At 45.2% G+C, this 13633-nt stretch overlaps 1 protein-coding gene across 2 annotated transcripts in view; it reads right to left on the minus strand.

Annotated features, from left to right (window-relative positions):
• LOC121531933 (peptidyl-prolyl cis-trans isomerase FKBP8-like) overlaps positions 1-13633 on the minus strand; it is a 58313-nt gene extending 44680 nt beyond the window's left edge. Inside the window, exons 1-4 of one of the 2 annotated variants that reach the window (XM_045204967.1) lie at positions 13506-13633; positions 12183-12786; positions 11598-11767; positions 11191-11279 (exon numbers count right to left, since the gene is read on the minus strand). In XM_045204967.1, the coding sequence (XP_045060902.1) occupies positions 11191-11279; positions 11598-11767; positions 12183-12645 (722 nt within the window). In that variant the 5' untranslated portion in view covers positions 12646-12786; positions 13506-13633. Of the gene's footprint in view, positions 1-11190; positions 11280-11597; positions 11768-12182; positions 13048-13505 lie in introns of those variants that run through there. The other variant, XM_045204968.1, reaches the window with a different exon arrangement.

Genomic DNA, 13633 nt, shown 5'->3' on the forward strand with positions numbered 1-13633 from the left:
GGGCTGGAAGGGAGGTTGGCGGAGCCTAGAGGTAGAGCAGAGCCAACTCCCCGTACTCAGGCTAGGCAGCGTAAGACTGGGCAGGTTCCGACGTATGCGGAGCTGCGTACTGTGCCGCGAGTGGTCCGGCACAGTCCTGTACATCCTGTGCTAGCACCACGCACATGTTGTGCTAAGGTGGGCATGCAGCCAGGACGGAGTGTGCCGGCTCAACGCTCGTGGCCTCCAGTACCCCTCCTCGGTCCCGGATATCCTGTGCCAGTGCCACGTGCTGTAGTGCCAGTACGAGTGCACAGCCCTGTATGTCCTGTGCTGATGCCTCACACAGAGTGTGTAAAAATAGGCATTCAGCCAGGACGGGTTGTGTCAGCTCTTCGCTCCAGACCTCCAGTCCGTCTCCACCAGCCCGGTCCGGCCTGTTCCTGCTCCCCGCACCAAGCCAGTGGTGCGCGTCGTCAGCCCGGTCCGGCCCGTTCCTGCTCCCCGCACCAAGCCAGTGGTGCGCGTCGTCAGCCCGGTCCGGCCTGTTCTTGCTCCCCGCACCAAGTCAGGGGTGCGCGTCGTCAGCCAGGTCCGGCCCGTTCCTGCTCCCCGCACCAAGCCAGTGGTGCGCGTCGTCAGTCCGGCACAGCCCGTGCCTGCTCCACACCGGAGCCTGAGAAATCCGCCAGCGGGGCCAGACCAGACCAGGGGCGCTACGGGGGGGTAGCGAGAGAGTGGTGGTCACGCCCGGAGCCGGATCCGCCTCCGAGGCGGAATGCCAAACCGGCCCCTACCCTCTTGAGTTTGGTTGGCGCGGTCGCAGTCCGCACCTTTGGGGGGGGGGGGGTACTGTCACGCCCTGGCTCTGGGGACTCTTTAATGTTGAGCCAGGGTGTTAGTTTCTATGTTTAGTTTTCTAGGTTTCTGTTCTAGATCGTTGTATTTCTATGTTGGCCAGGGTGGTTCCCAATCAGAGGCAGTTGATTCTCGTTGTCTCTGATTGGGAACCATAATTAGGCAGCCTGTTGGCACTTTTGTATTGTGGGATCTTGATCCGTATAGGTTTGTGTTATTAACCTAGGACTTCACGTATCGTTTGGTTTGTTGTTTTTGTTCGTGTGAGTACGTTCAATAAAATGTATACGCCTATCACGCTGCGCCTTGGTCCGCTTCACATAACGATCGTGACAATTTTGTGTGCACTACGTCATCACACACTGATTTTTTGCCGCAACAAGTCCGTTTGGTGGGAGCCCACCACTGGTGGGAAAATGTGCATATTTTCTTTATGCAGATTTTTTTATATTCGCATTAATCTGTCACCAATTGGATGGAAACCTAGCTACTGACTATTATTCTAATGATCTCCTCCCAAACAAGACCACATTTGGTTGTTCCAGACCGGACCAAATCTGTACCAATCATATACGTCTATGTTTCACAAGTTTGAACATCACAGTAGAGCACAGTGCCATACAGTTCAATACAGCAGAGCACAATACAGTAAAGTATAGTTCAGTGTACAGTAGAGTACAGTATAGTTCCATGCAGTACAGTAACATACAGTAAATTATTCTGCACTCTAGTGTGCTGTACTGTACTAAACTATACTGTACTGTACTGTGCTCTACTGTACTGTGCTGTCAACTTGTGAAACAGACGTCTATGATTGGTTCAGATTTGGACTGACCAAATTTCAACTACTTTTCAACGCCCATGGATGTCCGGTGTCGGTCGGTGCTCAGTGGGTGCTAGTTACAGTAAATGGAAAGAGAGAGGGCTCATGGGTAGGTGTCAGTAAGAGCCAGGAGAGGTGACTTTAACTGGAGAGAGAGAGGGAGGGGTTGTCCAGACAGTTTTCACACTCTTGATTTGACCACCAGACAACAGAAATAGAAAGAAAACAGTTATGAGCTGTATATAACAGTATGCCACTGGAAGGGAGGACAGTAGCAGGTGAGCCAACTGTGGTTTGTGACTACTATGAATTCCCATTGTAGCCAATTCAGTTGTAGTCATTCTGTTACAGATATTTTGGTAATTCTGTTAGCGATCTGGTAACAGAATGACGCATTTTAATCACTTAATAAATCATAAACCAAATTGTTATCAGTAAAAACACTATAACTAATTGGTAGGTCTTTCATTATCCTCCCTCCTCATGAGGGCGAGAAACAAGAAAATATCTTTAAAATATGTGTGTTTTTGGTAACAGAATGACAAGACATTAGGCAATATTAATTCATAAACTTACAGAAGGCAAAGAATTTCTCCAAAACTAAATATAAATGTTGATATTAGTTGGCAGGGGTCTTTACTTCAATTATTGTATTTTGATGTATTTCTAATACCTTTTAAGACTTTTTCTGCTAGATGTTTTTTTAAGACCCCTTATCCCTCTGTTTGACCTGAGATCAAAGCCGTTGCTTATTCCTAATATTTACAATGGAAAAAATGTATATACAGTGCATTCGGAAATTATTCAGACCCCTTGACTCTTTCCATATTTTGTTACGTTACAGCCTTATTCTAAAATTGATTAAATTGTTATTTTTCCTCATCAATCTACACACAATACCCCATACTGACAAAGCAAAAACAGGTTTTTAGAATTTTTGCACATTTATTACCAAAAAAAAGAAGGAAATATCACATTTGCATAAGTATTCAGACACTTTACTCAGTACTTTGTTGAAGCACCTTTGGCAGTGATCACAGCCTCTAATTGTCATGGGTATGACGCTACAAGCTTGGCACACCTGTATTTGGGGAGTTTCTCACTTTCTTCTCTGCAGATCCTCTCAAGATCTCTCAGGTTGGATGGGGAGCGTCGCTGCACAGCTATTTTCAGGTCTCTCCATAGATGTTCGATCAGGTTCAAGTCTGGGCTCTGGCTGGGCCACTCAAGGACATTCAGACTTGTCCCGAAGCCACTCCTGCATTGTCTGGGGCGGCAGGTAGCTTAGTGGGTAAGAGCGTTGTGCCAGTAACCGAAAGGTCGCTGGTTCTAATCCCCGAGCCAACTAGGTGAAAAATCTGTCGATGTGCCCTTAAGCAAGGCACTTAACCCTAATTGCTCCTGTAAGTCGCTCTGGATAAGAGCGTCTGCTAAATGACTAAAATGTAAATGTAAATGTCTTGGCTGTGTGCTTAGTGTTGTTGTCCTGTTGGAAGGTGAACCAGTGAAGTCCTGGGTGCTCTGGAGTAGGTTTTCATCAAGGATCTCTCTGTACTTTGCTCCATTCATCTTTCCCTCGATCCTGACTAGTATCCCAGTCCCTGCTGCTGAAAAACAACCCCACAGCATGATGCTGCCACCACCATGCTTCACCGTAGGGATGGAGCCAGGTTTCCTCCATAAGTGAGCTTGGCATTCAGGCCAAAGAGTTCAATCTTGCTTTCATCAGACCAGAGAATCTTGTTTCTCATGGTCTGAGAGTCCTTTAGGTGCCTTTTGGCAAACTCCAAGCGGGCTGTCATGTGCCTTTTACTGAGGAGTGGCTTTCGTCTGGCCACTCTACCATAAAGGCCTGATTGGTGGAGTGCTGCAGAGATGGTTGTCCTTCTGGAAGGTTCTCCCATCTCCACAGAGGAACTCTGGAGCTCTGTCAGAGTGACCATTGGGTTCTTGGTCACCTCCCTTAACAAGGCCCTTCTCCCCTGATTGCTCAGTTTGGCTGGGCGGCCAGCTCTAGGAAGAGTCTTGGTGGTTCCAAACTTCTTCCATTTAAGAATGACGGAGGCCACTGTGTTCTTGGGGACCTTCAATGCTGCAGACATTTCTTGGTACCCTTCCCCAGATCTGTGCCTCCTGTCTCAGCGCTCTACTCACAATTCCTTCGACCTCATGGCTTGGTTGTTGCTCTACATGCACTGTCAACTGTGGGACCTTATATAGACAGGTGTGTGCCTTTCCAAGTCATGTCCAATCAATTGAATTTACCACAGGTGGACTCCAATCAAGTTGTAGAAACATCTCAAGGATGATCAATGGAAACAGGATGCACCTGAGCTCAATTGCGAGTCTCATAGATAAGGGTCTGAATACTTATGTAGGTAAGGTATTTCAGTTTTTTTATTTTTAATACATTTGCAAAAATGTCTAAAAACCTGTTTTTGCTTTGTCATTATGGGGTATTGTGTGTAGATTGAGGAGGGGAAAATGTAATTTAATCAATTTTAGAATAAGGCTATAACGTAACAAATGTGGAAAATGTCAAGGGGTCTGAATACTTTCCGAATGCACTGTATGCCTTAATTTAAAAAATATATAGACTTAGCTTTCATTTGAAATCAAATTTGATGTATTCCTAATATGATCTTCACATGTTAGTGTTCATGGGTTTTTACATGGATGCCTATTACAGTGTAATGCCCTATCACAGTGTAAGTACCAGAGGTAAGAAATGGTATCATAGGAGTTCATGTTTTACCAAAACAAGAGTTTCACTTTCCAATGTGACTATTACTGACTGTACTGGTGGCTATGGATTTGAAGTACTCCTACCATTCAAATCTTGGGACCAAACCCAATTGGATGGCTGCGTCTATTGTTATTAATGCCAGAGAACAAGCTGCAGCCAGTTCTTTTCTTTTGTTGTTCTGGTCTTTCTCAAAGCTTGGGAAAGGATGGGAGTCACCAGGGCTGAATGTGTTTATTCATATCCCTGTTGCAAACAGACTTTCACACAGTGTATGTGTGAGTGTACATTATGTGTGTGTGTATGTGTGTGTTTGTGTGCGTGCGTGTGTGCGTACGTGCGTGTGTGGGTATGTTTGTCTTATGTGTCATATGTCATTGCAAATGATACATTTTCATTGAGAATAGCAAACACCCACATATACCCTCACTCATCAGACAAGTAATTCATCAGAGCCCAGAGTTCACACCCTCTCACATGGCGAATGTCTGGTTTGTGGCTCACTTTGTCTGCATGCTCTCTTTTCTTCTAAGAATGTCATTGTTACTTGAAGCAGCTACATTCCCTGCTGGATATGGGTGTGTCACAGAGGAGATGGAGAAGTGTTTACCAAGTCACCTCTTAAGTACATTCCCAGGAAGGTGAAAAGGTGCTACCTGCTCATCACACATTTCCTGTGTGTTCTGGGTAAATAAAGAAACTGACCAAAACTTCTAATCTGATTTAACAAACATTTTTGGGGGGACCAAACGAGACGATTCAGAAAATAGACATTATCAAACCAGTGTGCTTACTGTGGGAGTCACTTTAAACAACTAATGGACCAATCAATGCTATTAACCATGCCTCAAGGTACACTACATGACCAAAGGTATGTGGATACCTGCTTGTTGAACATCTCACTCCAAAATCATGGGCTTTAATATGGAGTTGGTCCCCCCTTTGCTGCTATAACAGCCTCCACTCTTCTGGGAAGGCTTTCCACTAGATGTTGGAACATTGCTGCAGGGACTTGCTTCAATTAAGCCACAAGAGCATTAGTGAGGTCAGGCACTGATGTCGGGCGATCAGGCCTGGCTCACAGTCGGTGTTCCAATTCATTCCAAAGATGTTTGATGGGGTTAAGGTCAGGGCTCTGTGGAGGCAAGTCAAGTTCTTCCACATTTCTGTATGGACCTCGCTTTGTCATGCTGAAACAGGAAAGGGCCTTCCCCAAACTGTTGCCACAAAGTTGGAAGCACAGACTCGTCTAGAATGTCATTGTATGCTGTAGCGTTAAGATTTCCCTTCACTGGAACTAAGGGGCCTAGCCCGAACCATGAAAAACATCCCCAGACCATTATTCCTCCTCCACCAAACTTTACAGTTGGCACTATGCATTCGTCCGTCGGACTGCCAGATGGTGAAGCGTGATTCATCACTCCAGAGAACGCATTTCCACTGCTCAAGAGTCCAATGGCGGCAAGCTTTACACCACCCCAGCCGATGCTTGGGATTGCACATGGTGATCTTGGGCTTGTGTGCGGCTGCTCGGCCATAGAAACCCATTTCATGAAGCTCCCGAATGTGCAGTTATTGTGCTGACGTTGCTTCCAGAGGCAGTTTGGAACTCGGTAGTGAGTGTTGCAACCGAGGAAATCATATTTTTACACGCTACGTGCTTCAGCACTCGGCCGTCCCTTTCTGTGAGCTTGTGTGGCCTACCACTTCGAGGCTGAGCTGTTGTTGCTCCTAGATGTTTCCACTTCACAATAACAGCACTTACAGTTGACCGAGGCAGCTCTAGCAGGGCAGATATTTGACAAACTGACTTGTTGGAAAGGTGGCATCCTATGACAGTGCCACGATGAAAGTCACTGAACACTTGAGTAAGGCCATTCTACTGCCAATATTTGTCTATGGAAATTGCATGCCTGTGTGCTTGATTTTATACACCTGTTAGTAACGAGTTTGGCTAAAATAGCCAAATCCACTAATTTGAAGGGGTGTCCACATACTTTTGTATATATATTGTAGGTAAACATTCAACCTTTTAGATGAAGAGGACACCACTAAACTGAAGACAAGCTCCAGCCCCACCCGTACTGACTGGTCAGTGCAGTTTTCATCCCCAGGCTCCATTGGCCAGCAGGCCCAGTACACCCGAGATCAATGCAGGAGATATTCCTCACCTTGTTCTTTGGACAAACTTGTTTGCTTTGCTCTATACAGAAATCTGAGCCATCCGATAGCCATAATATTTCTTTGCAGGTCTCAGATGTTTTGAATGTGGTAATCCTTCTGCATGAGTTAAATGGATAGTATTCCTCACCCTTTGACTACTACGCAGCACAGCAAATAGTTGGTAGACCTTGGGTTGTCTCTGCAAAGCCCTGTGAGGTTTGTTCATTAGACTGTTTGACATGTCCTAGTATCATAGTAAATAAAAACTGCCCTCTCCAACATGCATCATTAACATTGCTTTCATCTCTGCCAAGAAAACAAACCTCTGCCAAAAATGATACTAGAGCCACCCCATCCCTGCTGGGACAGAAGGTTCTGTTGAATAGGACTTTCTCATGCAACTTCCCCTTGCAATCCTGTTATAGTGTGTAGCCCTTTTTATATTACAAAAGGAATCAAAGTTATGAATTCATAGGAAGCACCAGTGACTCGGTTAATAAAAAAGTGGTCAGATGATGCAGATGCTAAGCTACAGGACTGTTTTGCTAGCACAGACTGGAATATGTTCCGGGATTCTTCAGATAGCATTGAGGAGTACATCACGTCAGTCACTGGCTTCATCAATAAGTGCATCGATGACGCCGTCCCCACAGTGACCGTACATACATACCCCAACCAGAAGCCATGGATTACAGGCAACATCCACACTGAGCTAAAGGGTAGAGCTGCCGCTTTCAAGTAGCGGGACTCTAACCCGGAAGCTTATAAGAAATCCCACTATGCCCTCCGACAAACCATCAAACAGGCAAAGAGTCAATACCGGACTAAGATTGAATCGTACTACACCGGCTCTGACACTCGTCAGATGTGGCAGGGCTTGAAAACTATTACAGACTACAAAAGGAAGCACAGCCGCGAGCTGCCCAGTGACACAAGCCTACCAGATGAGCTAAATCACTTCTATGCTCGCTTCAAGGCAAGCAACACTGAAGCATGCATGAGAGCACCAGCTGTTCCGGATGACTATGTGATCACGCTCTCCATAGCCGATGTGAGTAAGACTTTTAAGCAGGTCAACATTCACAAGGCCGCAGGGCCAGACGGATTACCAGGACGTGTACTCCGAGCATGTGCTGACCAACTGGCAAGTGTCTTCACTGACATTTTCAACATGTCCCTGACTGAGTCTGTAATACCAACAAGTTTCAAGCAGACCACCATAGTCCCTGTCCCCAAGAACACTAAGATAACCTGCCTTAATGACTACCGACCCGTAGCACTCTGTAGCCATGAAGTGCTTTGAAAAGGCTGGCCATGGCTCACATCAACACCATTATCCCAGAAACCCTAGACCCACTCCAATTTGCATACCACCCCAACAGATCCACAGATGATGCAATCTCTATTGCACTCCACACTGCCCTTTCCCACCTGGACAAGAGGAACACCTACGTGAGAATGCTGTTCATTGACTACAGCTCAGCGTTCAACACCATAGTGCCCTCAAAGCTCATCACTAAGCTAAGGATACTGGGACTAAACACCTCCCTCTGCAACTGGATCCTGGACTTCCTGATGGGCCGCCCCCAGGTGGTAAGGGTAGGTAACAACACATCTGCCATGCTGATCCTCAACACGGGGGCCCCTCAGGGGTGCGTGCTCAGTCCCCTCCTGTACTCCCTGTTCACCCATGACTGCATGGCCAGGCACGACTCCAACACCATCATTAAGTTTGCTGACGACACAACAGTGGTAGGCCTGGTCACCGACAACGATGAGACAGCCTATAGGGAGGAGGTCCGAGACCTGGCCGTGTGGTGCCAGGATAACAACCTCTCCCTCAATGTGATCAAGACAAGGAGATGGTTGTGGACTACAGGAAAAAAAAGAGGACTGAGCACGCCCCATTCTCATCGACAGGGCTGTAGTGGAGCAGGTTGAGAGCTTCAAGTTCCTTGGTGTGCACATCACATCATAAAAATAAAATAAAATCTTTAAAAAATGCATTGTTGGTTAAGGGCTTGTAAGTCAGCTTTTCACTGTAATGTCTACACCTGTTGTATTTGGCGCATGTGGCAAATAAAATTTGATTTGATTTGATTTGAGATGTCAAATAATAAGGGTGTCAAGTACTCAGACAGGACGACAACTGGATTTTATAACCTTTCCTAAGATTACCTTTATCCTGCATAAACCTGATGCAATCACAACAGCTGTCAGTGCACATGTTTTGTGTTGTTGGTTTTGGTTTTGGGTCTGTGAGGAGCTGAGGGGGGCAGACTCCTCATGCCCCCAGGACATTTTAACGGTGTTGGTCTTTGGCCTGAGCGCAGATCCACAGATGTTGCTCTCTATGGGTTTATGATTAGGATGTCCAGTCTGTATCTCTCCGGAAATGCTCTGACCCTGTTTCAGGATGCTTTTGACGTATGCTACTTGTGTCAGAGACGGCTGTGATGATGGAGTCAATCCTTTATTGCTATGTTCCATGGCTCATTCCTGCCAGATCATTGTGCCTTCCACTCGATTTACCCCATAAACCTCTCACCAGCCTATCTGTCGTATGCAATTAGGTAAATTGCTGCTCATGAAGACTGTTCCAGGGATTTCATTGGCCATATCCTAACATACTGTAACATCAGCAGTGTAATAATCCTAACAGACCATGTCTTTCAGGATCAGGTGCAGTAGGCAGTACCACCCACACAACACGCCAGGTGCATCCCTACCAGTGAATCAGGCTGTCTGCAGAATGTTCAGACAAATAGCTGTGAAGTGCTCTCAGCAAAGACATTGCCGCTGTCTGCAACAGGCGATCGACAGGGTTCAATCAATGTATCCATCAGAGAATGGGGAGAGAGTAATGACATTCTCCCTCTTCGTCTCTGTCATTTTACGCCTTTTACTCACTGGGACTGTCACATTTCTTCTGCAAATAAAATACACTGCATGGTATTATTTTTAAAGGAGTTTTTATCTTGACATTTTAGTTTCTAACAATTATTTTACCATCCTTCAACTTTGAATCACATCATGGTATAAAAAGCAATATGGCTTGTTTCATTCATTTATGTGACTCCGTTACATATTCTAGGAAGATCTCATTCAAGCTTCAAGCCTCTGAGACACGACTAGTTGTATTTCATTGTTGGACATCACAGCAGGGAGAATTTACTCAAACAGCTTTGTCAGCACCCTTTTAGGAGCTGGCACGGGGCCCAGGAGGACTACCTCAGGGGAAGGGCTAAATTTGACTCCACAGTACACAGTCCTAATCAGCTGCATCAAAACAATCATTAACTGAGCTCCAGCCTGCCTGTCTGCCTGCCTGCCTCTCTATCTCTCTCTGTCTACACACAGACCAGGGAATCACCTCAGGAACAGACAGACCAGGGGACTCACCTCAGGAACAGACAGACCTCAGAGGATCACCTTCCTTTCACCCCTCTCTTTTCTAAAATATAATTTAACAACTACTCTGGAGCTCCACAAACTCAATACAAACAAGACCTCACACATAGCATAGGACCACACGTAACAGAGGCCAAGATCTGCAATGCATGCACGTTACACTGCATCAGCTTCGGACAAGAAATATCAAACCACACAGAGGCATGACACAGTCTAAGGGCACCCTTGCCTCAGAAATGGCTATATTCTGGAAAGTAGAGTGCAAACAACAAATCTTTACATATACACTGTAGGACAGCTGTATTATCTTTATACTGTTTTGTCCACAAATTGTTTGTCACATCTCAATTAGCTACATTCAGTTGTATGTAAATATCAAGAGGAAGATCCTAAACAACATGATGATTGGGTAATCTGTGTGGGAGATTACACACATTGCGTGGCATACTGTTCATTAGCTCTATCCTATTTTGTTTACCTGTTAGAAACACACAGTTATATGCCTGTGGAGGAATACTTTATTTTATACTTTTTATAAAGGTAACATGACATTTGCCAGCAAATAACTGAATTTACGCCATTTCGTTCACTTAGTTTTCTTTTACAAGTCAAGTGGTAATTTGAAAAATAATGATCAGGTTACAATGGCATGTTGAAGTAAATACTGGATGTGAAGTATCATATGAGTTTGTTTCAGATCCACAGGTGTCAATGTGTTACATTCTATACATGCAATGGCTTATTAATGGGGCATGGGTTGTAAACCCAAGCCATTGACTGTAATTTGAGTGGTGTCCTCCCATAGGGCGTGAGGGAGGGTAGAGGCCTCTGGCCATGTGTGAATGGTGTTTGGAGGAGGCCATCTGCTCCAGTTAATGGTTAATTAGTCAGGCTACTGGGGACAGCCAGGCTGCCCTCTGATCAACAGGTACACTAGGACTGCTCCTAAGTGTGATAATAGATGTCACATTACTTTTTAAATGAGGGGTGATAGATGGCCAAGTCTATGTTTGGGTTTTTACAGTCCCCCCCCCCCCCATAACACAACCTCCTTATTGATTGGAGGAGGGGCTTAGAGAACTTATTTAATTTAACCAAATATCTTCTTCTTTTTTTTTTTACTAAAACTGGTTTGGATGTATATTTTTGTGTTGTAATTGTGTCTTTGCCCTACAGTGGTGCTATGGATCATGACACTCCCAGCAGTGTTTACCTTCCCAGAAGTCCATAGGTGTACTGTGAATCTGCCAGCAGTAATGTGATCTCGTCCTGTTGCATGGCTATAGCACACTCCTCCAGGGCCTGTGTGTCAAACAGCACTGTGTTACCCACAGCTCCCTCACTGTTAATGGTTTATTTGCACACATATGAAAATCCATTAATGAAGAGTTATTAATTTACTTCGCATACATTGAAACACTATAGCCACATAGAATACCAATGTACAATTTAAAATTATGTTGTGTTATGGCTACACTAAGACCTATATCACATGCACATTCTCTGAAGGATCAGGCCAACCCTGTGTTATGTTTAGCAGATTAAGTTGTGTGTGACAGGGTGCAGGACAGGTGTGTTGGAACCTGTCCTGTTGTCAGTCAGAATGTCTTTAGGGCCCACCTGGTTGACATCTCCCTCTCCAATGACGAACACCAGTTTAGGGTCCTTCTCCACCACAGTCCTGTCCTCCAGCACTCCCTGCATTTTGACTGTGACCTCCTGACCCCAGGCTGGGTGCTCAGCTTTCTGGGGGCCAGGTGCCAGCACCTTCTTCCTCAACAGCCGGTCATCTGGGAGAAGGAGGGATCAAGGGGCGGACAGAGAGAGGGAGGAGGGAGGGTGAGAGAGGGGGCAGAGGGTTAATCTGCTTGTTGTTGATCAACAGACACTTGGAGAAAAAACAACTATTAGGAAAGGGCATAATGTCATGTAATACAGTTTAAACTAAATATAATTTCATTAATTAGATTGACATGACCACGAAAAACATGACCACGAAGAAACATGACTTGAAAACAACATCTGTAGAATTTGTTTGCATGCAAATTACAGGCAGTGCCACAACAATTGACAAACAAATGTGTTTACAATAGAACAACATAGTTTGCCATGAGAGCAATATTGCTTCAACAACCATTTCAATATTCCAAGATCATAATTGCTTAAAAGGTTTATGATGATGACTGTATTGAAATAATAACATACCTGTGATGTCCTGCCAGTCTTCAGCCAGGAACAGCTCCTCAAAGCTGGAGAAGATCCACTGCACCATCTCATGGTCTGGGAATAGACTCTCCTCTGTGCTCTCCCTGTCCTCCACAGACTCTGTCTCACTGAACCTCACTGTTTTTGCAAAACTGGGGGTCTTCTTCAGCTTCCTCTCTTCCACACAGGGGGTCTCTGTCTTCTCAGGGATAGGGAGGGAGTTTAACGTAGTGCCAGCGTTCCCTCCACCCTGGATTTCTATCCTGGGGTCTCCCTCCCCATGGGACTCCTTGTCTTCCTGCTGAGGCCCATGGGACAGTTCCTTTTCTTTCTGACTGTCCTTGTCACCAGGACCTGTGTAGGCCTCCTTCAACTCTGGCTCATTGGTCTCCACCACCCGCCTCTCTTGCTCTCCAGGGCAGGGCTCTGTATCCATCTCACTACAGGGAGCAAGGGACACCATCTGTGAAAGCCTCCAAAAGAGATGATCTTCCTCCGGCCTATCTCTCCCCACGCTGCCTGCCTGGCTGGTTGGTTCTGTAGTGTGGAAGCAGTCGCTCGGTCTAGTTACGGCTGAGAAGTGCCTTCATCCTTTAGCGACAGTCTGTAGTTTTTATGAAAATTGATATCCACATAAATTCCTGTTAAATCCAATTTAAAAACATCCATAACCATCTCAAAATCCCAGTTGCATCAATAGCTTTTACCAGAGCTTTGTTTCATCAACTAGAGCTATACGCAGTCTCACCTTAACCTCCTATCAATCCTGCTACATATTCAAGAGAGTTAGGAGCAACAAGAAATGATAAATGGAAAGAAATTGTAAAACAAACAAAGCACACTCGGTCAGCAGGCTTGCGCGGCTGTAATCTGTAGGATTAGAAGAGCAAAATCTAATCTGCCTGAAAGTCTGTAAGCTTCTTAATGACTTCATCGTGCTGCCCCATAATGCAGTTTCCATTAATGCTTTCCACCAATAAGATCTCAGGGACGGCCGTCTTAGGCTCAGTTTTGCTTTACTATGTGGCGCAAGATCTTATTTTCCCTTTTTAAGTAGTCAAGTGTTAAGAGGGAGACTTAGAATGGCCCTGATGACCTGTGTGAGATGCTGGGTGCTTTTTTATTGAGTTGAGTGGATTTCCCTTTATATACTTATCAGCAACAATGTATGCACTTTCTTTCACTCATTTAATCCTCTAATACGTTTGAAGGGAAAATCAATCAAACAGGAACATTTGAGTGGCACAAACTAAATATTACTATAGGATCTGGGGATAATATATTTCTACAAACAGAACAGGTTTTTCGAGGGTTGCCACATACCTTCTGTGGAAGAGGAGCCAGTGAGCAACACTTTCAAGACAAGACAGGCCTCGGTCCTATAGGGACTACACACTGTATCTCATAGAGTGTAGCTTAATAACTCATGGCATGGCAGCCTTCAACCAATA

This window comes from Coregonus clupeaformis, chromosome 19 (assembly GCF_020615455.1).
Source record: "Coregonus clupeaformis isolate EN_2021a chromosome 19, ASM2061545v1, whole genome shotgun sequence".
NCBI lineage: Eukaryota > Metazoa > Chordata > Actinopteri > Salmoniformes > Salmonidae > Coregonus > Coregonus clupeaformis.